This window comes from Hemitrygon akajei, chromosome 3 (assembly GCF_048418815.1).
Source record: "Hemitrygon akajei chromosome 3, sHemAka1.3, whole genome shotgun sequence".
Lineage (NCBI taxonomy): Eukaryota > Metazoa > Chordata > Chondrichthyes > Myliobatiformes > Dasyatidae > Hemitrygon > Hemitrygon akajei.
In genome coordinates this window covers 103,346,277-103,358,712 of record NC_133126.1, presented here as the reverse complement: position 1 = coordinate 103,358,712, position 12,436 = coordinate 103,346,277, and the positions used below count along the sequence as shown (strand labels likewise).

Genomic DNA, 12,436 nt, shown 5'->3' with positions numbered 1-12,436 from the left:
TGACTAGAGAAGCAAAACTACGAGGGGTGATTGATAAGTTTGTGCCCTAAAGTAGGAGTCAATTTTAGAAAACCTAGAACATTTATTTTTCAAAATCGTCCCCTCCTACATTTACACACTTCGTAGTCCAGCGGTTGTGGAGCATACGGATCCCTTCTTTGTAGAAGTCGGCGTCTTGGACCTCCAGAAAGTGGTCCACAGCAGGGGTGATTGATAAGTTTATGGCCTAAGGTAGAAGGAGATGAGTTATACAGCTCTTGTTACATGCATATGTAGTTCAGTGCTTTGAGTGATTATGCAGAAAGTTTGAAGTTAATAACTTTTGTGGTATTTCTGTTTCAGATAATTGAAAATTACAAGTAATCCCTGTCTGAGAAATTGAACAACATTGGCCTTCGTGCAGTCATCCGCTACCTCAGTCTCAAGGGCTTATCACCCAAGGATGTCCACGAGGACGTGGTGGCAACACTAGGGGAGGGTGAAAAATGAATGTGCTAGGTTTTCTAAAATTGACTCCTACCTTAGCTACGAACTTATCAATCACCCCTCATATTTATAGATTGGATGCAGCAAGTGTTTTCAGTGAGTGAAAATGTGGATCAGTGTTTGGATCCAGAGTAGAGATCTGTTTAAATCAAGAATGGGTTTAGTTGTTAACTGCTTAACAAATTGTCTCAACCCATTTAGGAGTTATTGTCCTTGGCAAAAAGGAAACGAAGTGAGCCAGAACAGCAAGAACAACAGGCAAGCAAGCCATCAGCATCATCAGATTCAGAAACCTCAGACAGTGGTGATGAGGTAAATTATGCTAACTCTTAAGTTACAAGCCTAATTATCTGCATACAGTTGGCCCTCCTTATCTGTGGGTTCCGCATATGTGGATTCAACCAACCGCGGATCAGGAAAACCCAGATGTTCTTTCTCCTGCACTCATTGTTTAAGCATGTACAGACTTTTTTTTCTTGTCATTATTCCCTAAACAATATAGTATAACAGCTATTTACATAACATTTACATTGTATTAGGTATTATAAATAATCTGGAGATGATTTAAAGTACAGGCAGTCCCCGGATCACGAACGAGTTCTGTTCCTGAGTCCATCTTTAAGTGGGATTTGTACGTAAGTCGGAACAGGTACATCCGGTATTATTTAGCGTCAGTTAGTCAAACATTTTCTTAGTATATAGTATATATTTTACCTTTCAATGCATATAAAACACTGAAGAAACGTATGTATTTCAATAATTAAACCAGTGTGTTGCTTAGTAATTATTGTAGCTTTCATGGGGGCAAGGCCTTTCACATGCTCCATTATTCTCATTTTATCCTTTAAAATTGTTATGATCATTGACCGACTGTAGCCTAATGCTTTTCCAATGACCAATGGCGTTTCACCTCTTTCCGATCGCTTTATTATTTCCACTTTATTTTCAATTGTGATTGTTTTCCGTCAACAGAACAGAAACACTGCGGATTCAGCAGCAGCTGCGGGCGGCGGGTCCTGAGCTCCCCCTAAAGTCCACCCGCACTGAGACAGGTTAAATAAGGGACTTGAGCATCTGTGTTTTTTGGTATCTGTGCGGGTTCCTGGAACCAATCCCCCACGGACAAGGAGGACCAACTGTATATTAGCATATATTATTTGCTATTTGTGTATATATATGAATGTTTATAGTATGTATAAAATTAGGGTGTTCATCCAATCTTTTTAAGAAGGGCAGCAGTAGTATTGGTTTATTATGTTATGCGTACTGAATCCAGTGTGGATCATGACATACATAAACACAAGTGAATATTGCAGAGTAGCGTTATAGTTGAAGAGAAAACACAGTGCAGGTGGACAAAGACAAAGAGCAGGACCATGATGAGGTTCAGGCTTTTGTAACTTCTGCCTGATGGGAGGTATGGGGAGAAGAGGGACTCTGGGGTGGGTGGGACCTTTGATTATGTTGGCTGCTTTACTGAGATAGTGAGAAGTGCAGCAATTGTCTGTGAAGGGAAGTCTAGCTTTTGTGATGTTATGGCCTATGTTCAGAACACTGTAAATTTTGTGGTCTTGGGCAGAGCAGTTGCCCTACCACACCATGATGCATCTGAATAGGATGATCTCTAAGGTGCATCTTTGGTCATATCATCTGTTTGGCCACAGAATGAACTTGCAGTGAGCCTTGTATAAGTTATTGGAAGGGATTTGGAGAAATGGGACTTATTTGCAATTGTAAAGGCATTGACTGATATAGGAAATTCTATCTCTTAAGGTGATCATGAGGATTGACATGGACAGGGCAGTAGCTGTGGTCTACGTGGATTTTAGTAAGGTCCTTTACAAGGTAGCCCATGGTAACCTGGGCTGGAAGGGATCTATGTTAAAGTGGAATCTGAATAAAACTTAGGAGACCAGCTTCTTATAGTTACCACAGTTTATTGTGCACCGTTCTGCAAGAGTTTGAGACTCAGTTGTCAAAGGGAAGGCACGTAAGTACTGCCACCATCTGACAAGTGGGCCTGCTCCCTCAGGTTATAGCCGTATATTTATACATAGTAAGCCCCATACATTACTGTTGGAAGATGTTATTTGAACTGGTATGCCCACCAAGTCTGTTGGTGCAAAATTAGTTATGCAAGATAAGTCTGCTAGATCAAGGCTTAAGGTGCGTGTGCTGCTGAGGTCCCGCGACTCCGCCTTCAGAGTAGGCGACAAGGCAGCTTTAACAACAGCAAGTGCCAAACTGTCCCAAGCCATCAGAGGGGCAAATTGTGCACATGCCCAGCTAATCCACAGTTACTTCCTGGACAATGGCGACATGCAGCGCATGTGGAAGGGCATCCAGGACATCGTCAATTACAACACAACATCACCTGACTGTGCAGGTGATGCCCCCCTCCCAAATGCGCTGAATAACTTCTACGCCCGGTTTGAGGTGGAAAGTGGCGTGGCGGCAAGGAAGTCCACCCCTCCTGTGAATGACTAGGTGCTGTGTTTCTCCATGGCCGACGTGAGAAGAACCCTGTGCAGGGTCAACCCACGGAAGGCTGCTGGACCAGACAATATCCCTGGTAGAGTGCTCAGAGGATGTGCAGACCAGCTAGCAGATGTTCTCACTGACATCTTCAACATCTCCCTGAGCAGTGCCACCATTCCAAAGTGCTTCAAGGCCACCACCATCATCCCTGTGCCGAAGAAGTCTTCAGTGTCCTGCCTAAATGACTTGCACTTACATCCATCATCATGAAGTGTTTCAAGAGGCTCATCATGAGGCATATCAAGACCCTGCTGCCCCCCTCACTGGACCCCCTGCAGTTTGCGTACCATCCCAACCGATCAACAGATGACGCCATTGCCACCACCCTCCACCTGGCCTTAACCCACCTGGACAAAAAAGACACATACGTTCGGATGCTGTTAATAGACTTTCTTTCAGCATTCAACACAATCATCCCTCAGAAGCTGATTGGAAAGCTGAGCCTATTGGGCCTGAACACCTCCCTCTGCAACTGGATCCTAGACTTCATGACTGGGAGACCTCAGTCAGTCTGGATCGGGAGCAGCATCTCCAACATCATCATACTGAGCACGGGGGCTCCCTAGGGTTGTGTGCTCAGTCCACTGCTGTTCACTCTGCTGACCCACGACTGTGCTGCAAAACACAGCTCAAACCATATCTTCAAGTTCGCCGATGACACCACCGTGGTGGGTCTCACCAGCAAGAACGACGAGTTAACTTACAGAGAGGAGGTGCAGCGGCTAACGGACTGGTGCAGAGCCAACAACCCGTCTCTTAATGTGAACAAAACAAAAGAGATGGTTGTTGACTACAGGAGGGCATGGAGCGACCACTCTCCGCTGAATATTGACGGCTCCTCGGTAGAGATCGTAAAGAGCACCAAATTTCTTGGTGTTCACCTGTCGGAGAATCTCACCTGGTCCCTCAGCACCAGCTCCATAGCAAAGAAAGCCCAGCAGCGTCTACTTTTTGCAAAGTCTGAGGAAAGTCCATCTCCAACCCCCCCCCCCCCCCATCACATTCTACAGGGGTTGTATTGAGAGCATCCTGAGCAGCTGCATCACTGCCTGGTTCAGAAATTGCACCAACTTGGATTGCAAGACCCTGCAGCAGATAGTGAGGTTGGCTGAGAAGATCATCGGGGTCTCTGTTCCCGCCATCACGGACATTTACACTACACGCTGCATCCGCAAAGGAAACAGCATTATGAAGGACCCCATGCACCCCTCATACAATCTCTTCTCCCTCCTGCCGTCTGGGAAAAGGCTCCGAAGCATTCGGGCTCTCACGACCAGACTATATAACAGTTTCTTCCCCCAAGCTATCAGACTCCTCAATACCCGAAGCCTGGACTGACAGCTTGCCCTACTGTCCTGTTTATTATTTACTGTAATGCCGGCACTGTTTTTGTGCACTTTATGCAGTCCAGTGTAGGTCTGTAGTCTAGTATAGCTTTCTCTTTTTTTTATTACGTAGTTCAGTCTAGTTTTTTGTACTGTCATGTAAACCATGGTCCTGAAAAACATTCTCATTTTTACTATGCACTGTACCAGCAGTTATGGTCGAAATGACAATGAAAGTTGACTTGACTTGAATTACAGATGGATGTGCAGTCCAGTCCTTATCAGTTATTCCCTTTGCTAGGTCCTGACTTAATTACAGATGGATGTTCATTCTTGTCCTTATCAGTGAGCCCTCCAACCCCTACTCAAACAAGGGTACAATGTTATCAAACTCTCAATGTCTGTCTACAAGCCGGGGAGAACTGGTAATGAGCCTGTCTTAGCTGGCTGCTGAAGGCAGAGTTGACTTCAGTTCAAAAATTCCTATTCAGTCCCAATTATTCTTTTAGCCAGAGGTTACATAGGTTCAGAATGATTTTTTAAATATATATCCCCAATTCCTCATCTAAGGTGAGCTAGTCAATTCGACACATTATTGGCATGATGGTGGAGATAGAGGTTGGTACTGACAGGTTATTTTTTAGGCTGAGGTCTGTGCTGCAGGTATCGGTTCCAGATCCCTTGTCATTTGGCTTGTACGTTAATGATTTGGATTTGAATGTGGATGGCATGGTAATTTGCAACTAGAATCAAAATTGGTGTTACATTGAACAATGAAAGAATGTGTCTTTGATTACAACAGCGAAAGTGTGCAAAAGAATGCAGGCCAAGTGATGCATTTTGGGAATTTAACCCAAGGCGGGACATGCACAGTGCCCAGCAGGACTCTGGGGAGTGCAGTAGAATCAGAAACCAAGGGGCACCAATACATAATTTCCTAGTAATCGTGACACAGACTGATGTTATGAAGGAGTATACTTGCACTTGTCAGCCAAGGCACTGAGTACAACAGTGGAACGGCTGTACAAAATGGTGGAATCACATTTGGATTACTGTGCATTTTTTGGTGCTTGCATTACAGGAAGATTTGATTAAGCTAGGAGGGGTACAGAGAGAGAGAGAGAAAAAAAAAATCACTATGATGTTGCCTGGACTAGAGAGCTTGAGTTATAAGGAGAAACTGGATAGGCTGAGTACTTTGTCTGGAGAAAAGGAGGCTGAGGGGCAATGTATGGAAGATTATAAAATCATTGGGCATAGATAGGATAGATATGTTTTTTCTCTTTGCTTGGTGTACATAAACTATAGGGCATTGGTTTAAAATGATGAGGTTTAAAGGGGATTTGAGGGAAATTTTCCACACACAGTAGTTGGTATCCAGAGGGCGTGGTGAAGGCAGCACAATATCACCATCAGAGGAATCTCGAAGTATCCTTTCTAGGTCCATCACACTTTGGTATTTCAACTGTTCTGCCCAAGACCACAAGAAACTGTGGATGCATCTCAGTCTATCATGCAAACCAGCCTCCCCTCATTGACTCCATCTACTCTTCTCACCACCTTGATAAAGCTGCCTGCATAATCAAAAGCGACCCCCACTACAGGCATTTTCCCTTGAAAACACACCACCCAGGAAGCTTCTATCCCGGTTATTGTAAGACTATTGAACAGATCTCTTGTACGTTAATGAATTCTTGACCTCACTATCTACTTCATATGACCCTATAAATATATGTACATATGTTTAGAAATGATTTTCAAATGATGGTTTTCAAAACAGTTGTTCACTGTATTTCAATACATGTGACCATAATGAAACAATACCATTACCAATACTTGAATGACCAGGGAACAGAGTGGTATAAGATTAATGCAGGTGTGGGGTTGACAAAGATTAACATGAAGATTGGTGTGGACGTAGTGGGATTAAAGGCCTCTGCTGTATTAGCCACAACAATCTCATCTCAGAATAAGGGACTAACTGAATTTGGGCAGAGAGAATCATTATAAATCTTTGAAGTTATCCTCCTGTAGGTTGATTTTAATTGTGAACATATTTAATGTATTTTGGAAATTTCAGCAATCTATAAACAATGGGAGAATTGGTAGAATTTCCTCAACTGATGGAACACTTCTAAATGGGCAACTCCCTTTCCATTTGTTCCGAACTAACACAGGAACCTGCTTTCAATGTGTATCAGCGTGTAGGAGAGGTTCCCTCAAGTCATTCCCCTGAACAACAAGTACACCGCTTTGGATACCTAACAGAGAAAAGTCACAGCAGTCAGGTCTCTGGCACTGAGCTTCAGGCTGGGCGGCGAAATCTGGCCATGGAGCTAATGGTCTAGGCTCCAAGTCCTTTGCGAGCAATGATCCGTTTTTTAGACAATTTAAACACTGGCCCAGATGGGCTACAAAGAAGGTGTGGGGATCTGTGTGAGATCTGATTTTGCCACGTGCCAGTGAGGGCAAGAACAGATGAATGCATGGGTGAGGATCTAGTGCAGGGGCAGAAGTTAAGATTTCTGAATCATTAGGATCTTTTCTGGGGAAGCTGCGACCTGTACAAAAGGAACGGGTTACACCTGCACCCAAGGGGGACCAATATCCTTGTGGACAGGTTTGCTAGAACATTTCAGGAGGTTTTAAATTAATTTGGCATGGGAATCCGAACTGGAGTGATAGAGCTGACAAATACAACTGACAAAGGTGGCTGACGATGTTGAAAGGCCTAGACAGAGTAGATGTGGAAAGGATGTTTCCCATGGTGGGAGAGTCTAGGACAAGAGGGCATAGCCTCAGGATAGAGGGGTCTCCATTTAAAACAGAATGCAAAGAAATTTCTTTAGCCAAGGAATGGTGAATTTGTAGAATTTTATTACCACAGACAGCTGTGGAGGACAAGTGGTTGAGTGTATTTAAGGCAGAGCTTGATAGGTTCTTGATTGGACATGACATGAAAGGTTATGGGGAGAAAGCCGGGGAGTGGGGCTGAAGTGGGGGGGGGGGGGGGGGATCTGCCATGATTGAATGTAGAGGAGACAAGATGGACCAAATGGTCTAAATCTACTGCTATGTATGATAGGGCAAAATTGCAGTCAGCAGAATGGATTTCAATGTGAAAGATGGACATTAAAACCATAAGACATAGGAGCAGAATTAGCCCATCTGGTCCATCGAGTCTGCTCCTCCATTCAATGATGGCTGATCCTTTTTTTTATATATATATCTCTTCCTCAACCTCAGTTCCCAGCCTTCTCCCCCTAACCTGTGATGCCATGTCTAATCAAGAACCTATCAACCTCTGCCTTAAATACACATTTTAGCGAAAGAAATTTCTCCCCATCTCTGTTTTGAAAGGGTACCCCTCTATCCTGAGGCTGTGCCCTCTTGTCCTAGACTCTCCCACCGTGGGAAACCTTTCCACATCTACTCTGTCTAGGCCTTCCAACATTTGAAAGGTTTCAATGAGATTTCCCCTTATTCCTATGAATTCCAGCGAGTACAGACTCAGAGCCATCAAATGTTCCTTGTATGATAACCCTTTCATTCCTGGAATCATCCTTGTGAACCTCCTCTGGGCCCTCTCTAATGCCAGCACATCTTTTCTAAGATGAAGGGCCCAAAACTGTTCACAATACTCAGGGTGAAGCCTCACCAGTGTCTTATAAAGCCTCAGCATCACATTCCTGCTCTTGTATTCTAGACCTCTTGAAATGAAAGCTAACATTGCATTTGCCTTCTTCACCACCAACTCAACCTGCAATTTAACCTTCAGGGTGTTCTGCACAAGGGCTCCCAAGTCCCTCTGCATCTCAGATTCCCCCACTTAGTAAATAATCTGCACATTTACTTCTACTACCAAAGTGTATGACCATGCATTTTCCAGTTGTATTTCATTTGCCACATTCTTGCCCATGCTCCTAATCTGTCTTAAGTCCTTCTGCATTCTACCTGCTTCCCCAACACTACCTGCCCATCCACCAATCTTCGTATCATTTGCAAACTTGGCAACAAAGCCATCTATTCCATCATCTAAATCATTTATATACGGCATAAAAAGAAGTGGTCCCAAAACTGACCCCTGCGCAACACTGCTAGTCACTAGCGGCCAACCAGTAAAGGATCCTTTTATTCCCACTCGCTGCAACCACCCAATGCTTTAACCACATTAGTAACTTTCCTGTAGATCAATGGGCTCTTAACTTGGTAAGCAGCCTCGTGTGTGGCAGCTTGTCAAAGGCCTTCTGAAAGTCCAAATATACAACATCCACTGCATCTGATCCTACTTGTAATCTCCTCAAAGAATTCCAACAGGTTCATCAGGCTGGATTTTCCCTGAAAGGAATCATGCTGACTTTGTACTATATTATCCTGTGTCACCAAGTACTCTTATCACCTCATTCTGAACAATTGACTCCAACATCTTCCCAACCACTGAGGTCAGGCTAACTGCTCTACAGGTAGTCCCCGAGTTACGAACGTCCGACTTACGAACAACTCATACTTACGAAACGAGGAAGGAGAACGCCATCTGCCATTTTAAGTCGGATTACGACACCGTCTGCCATTTTAAGTTGGATCACGGCACCTTCCGCCATTTTAAGTCGTTGCTGTCGACACTGTGTTGAGTGTGTAACTTTGTGTTTGGCTTAAATTATTCTTAGCAAGATTCACCCTCCCTTTCCAGTCGGCTGGTGGCGTAGTGAGATCAGCGCTGGGCTCGAGAATGGAGGTTCCCAAGTTCAAAGCAGTGACAATCCGCTCCCGACTGTGCCGGGTTGATGTCGAGCTCGCAATTCAACCTCGTAAAAAAAAAACAATGCCACCTCCAGTTAAAATTCCCACGCGGAATATTGAGGAGGATCAAATACCCAACCCCAGCACAGCCCCCACTTGTCCCATTTAACCTGTCTCAGTGTGGTGGACTTTAGGACCCAGGGAATTCAGTGTGGTGGTCCTTAGGACCCAGTAGAGCTCGGGAGCCGATGGAGGTTGGGACCCACCGCCTGCAGTGTTTCTGTTCCGTTGACGGGAAGCGGTCGTGATTGAAAATAAAGTGGAAATAATAAAGCATTTGGAAAGAAGTGAAACGCCGTCAGTCATTGGAAAAGCCTTAGGCTATAGTCGGTCAATGATTGGAACAATTTTAAAGGATAAAGGATAAAGTGAGAATAATGGAGCATGGGAAAGACGCTGCCCCGGTGGACGCTACAATTATTACTAAGCAACACAGTGGTTTAATTATTGGAATACATACATTTCTTAAGTGTTTTATATGCACAGAAAGGCAAAATATATACTATATACTAAGACAAATGTTTGACTAACTGACGCTAAATAATACCGGATGTACTTGTTCTGACTTGCGTACAAATCTGACTTAAAGACGGACTCAGGAATGGAACTCGTTTGTAACCCAGGAATTGCCTGTATAATTTAGTTTCTGCTGCCTTCCTCCTTTTCTTAAAGAGTGTATGTAACATTTGCAATTTTCCAGTCCTCTGGCACCATGACAGAGTCTAATGATTTTTGAAAGATCATTTCTAATGCCATCACAATCTCTAATGCTACCTCTTTCAGAACCCTAGGGTGCAGTTCCTCTGGTCCCAGTGACTTATGTACCTTCTCTCTTGTAACAGTAATTGCACCCATTTCTCTTCCTTTACATGCTACAACATCAGTCATACTGCTAGTGTCTTCCACAGTGAAGACTTACACAAAATACTCATCATTTCCTTGTCCCCCGTTATTACCGTAGATGTCGGATTATAAGCCGCTACTTTTTTCCCATGCTTTGAACAGCATTGAACATAGCGGCTTATAATAAGGTGCGGCTAATATAAGGTTTTTTCCCATGCCGCCAAAACATTTTGCCTCGTAACAGTAGACCAATAAAATTGATGAGTAGTTCACAGAGGTCCAATGAAATTGTACGATAAATCAAGCGCACTTCACAAATTATTGTAAATCAGCCATTTGTACTCACCCTCATCAACATGGAAAACACTCGAAGAAAAGCGTATGATGCAGCTTTTAAGTTAAAGGCAATCAATCTGGCGGTTGAACAAGGAAATCGAGCTGCTGCGCGTAATCTTGGCATACATGAATCGATGGTGAGACGGTGGAGATTTAATTTGGGACTGCCGCTTCAGGTCAGGAATGGCTCACGTGATATTAGACAGCAGTACAAGGGAGGGAGGGAGCGAAACTGAGGATTCCGCTGCACCGAAACTGCTAGCGATTCAGTAAACAAAAAAACAGTAAAACTCGTGTGTGAATGGTATCGGGCCAATAAGGACACAAGTGTCCGATGTTACCAAATACCGGTAGGTATAACAAAGTTTAGCCTTACCAAATATGTGTAGCGAGGGTTTGGTTTGGGGGAAAAAGGAGTATAAATAAGAGCAGAATGTAAGGGGAAGGCAAAACGCGTTCTGCAATAAAGCCACGCTGCACTGTAATCCGGTGTTGGTTGTCTCTCTTCCAAAACGAACACAGGGCAGAATTTGAAGCCCAACACGTGTAATATCTTTCTGTGTAAATATCTCATATTACAAGCGGCCGAAAATCCGGTCCGCCGAAAATCCGGTCCGCCGGAAATCCAGTGCGCCGAAAATCCGGTCCGCCGGAAATCCAGTGCGCCGAAAATCCGTTCCGCCAGAAATTCGGTGCGGCCTAAAATCCGGTGCGGCCTGTACATTTATAAAATAGATTTTATTTCTAAAATTAGAGCCAGCGGCTTTTAATCAGGTGCGCTTTGTAGTCCGGAATCTACGGTATGTCTCCTGCCTCATTTTCTAGCAGTCCAATATCCACTCTCATTTCTCTTTTGTTATTAACATACTTGAAAAAACTTGCATTATACACTTGAATATTATTTGCTAGCTTGCATCTTTTCATCTTTCCCTTCTAATGATATTTTTAATTGCTCTCTGTAGCATTTTAGAACCCAATCCTCTATCTTCCCCCTAATTTTTGCTTTGTTGTATGTCCTTTCTTTTGCTTTTACTTCCCTTGTCAGCGACGGCTGTACTATTTTACCATTTGACTATTTCTTCATTTTTGGAATACACATGTCATAGAAACATAGAAAACCTACAGCACTATACAGGCCTATCGGCCCACAAAGTTGTGCTGAACATGTCCCTACCTTAGACATTACCAGGCTTACCGAAAGCTCTCTATTTTACTAAATTCCAGGTACCTATCTAACAGTCTCTTAAAAGATCCTATTGTATCCACCTCCACCACTGTTGCCGGCAGCCCATTCCACGCACTCACCACTCTGAGTAAAAAACTTACCCCTGACATCTCCTCTGTACCTATTCCCCAGCACCTTAAACCTGTGCCCTCTTGTGGCAACCATTTCAGCCCTGGGAAAAATCCACACGATCAAGGCCTCTCATCTTATACACCTCTATCAGGTCACCTCTCATCCTCCATTGCTCCAAGGAGAAAAGGCCAAGTTCACTCAACCTATTCTCATAAGGCATGCTCCCCAATCCAGACAACATCCTTGTAAATCTCCTCTGCACCCTTTCTATGGCTTTCACATCCTTCCTGTAGTGAGGCGACCAGAACTGAGCATAGTACTCCAAGTGGGGTCTGACCAGGGTCCTATATAGCTGGAACATTACCTCTCGGCTCCTAAATTCCATTCCATGATTGATGAAGGCCAATACGCTATATGCCTTCTTAACCACAGAGTCAACCTGCGCAGCTGCTTTGAGCGTCCTATGGACTTGGACCCCAAGATCCCTCTGATCCTCCACACTGCCAAGAGTCTTGCCATTAATACTATATTCTGCTGTCATATTTGACCTACCAAAATGAACCACTTCACACTTATCTGGGTTGAACTCCCATCTGCCACTTCTCAGCCCAGTTTTGCATCCTATCAATGTCTCGCTGTAACCTCTTAACAGTCCTCCACACTATCCACAACACTTCCAACCTTAGTGTCATCTGCAAACTTACTGACCCATCCCTCCATTTCCTCATCCAGGTCATTTATAAAATCACGAAGAGTAAGGGTCCCAGAACAGATCCCTGAGGCACCCCAGTGGTGACCAACTTCCATGCTG

General features: G+C 44.0%; 1 protein-coding gene across 3 annotated transcripts in view; it reads left to right on the top strand.

Moving 5' to 3' along the window:
- rtf1 (RTF1 homolog, Paf1/RNA polymerase II complex component) overlaps nt 1-12,436 on the top strand; it is a 207,508-nt gene that overhangs the window by 33,366 nt on the left and 161,706 nt on the right. For 2 of the 3 annotated variants that reach the window (XM_073040539.1, XM_073040538.1), the window contains exon 2: nt 688-798. The exons of the other annotated variant lie outside the window; for it this stretch is intronic. In XM_073040539.1, coding sequence (XP_072896640.1) covers nt 688-798 — 111 coding nt within the window. The remainder of the gene's footprint in view (nt 1-687; nt 799-12,436) is intronic. 3 annotated transcript variants of the gene reach the window in all.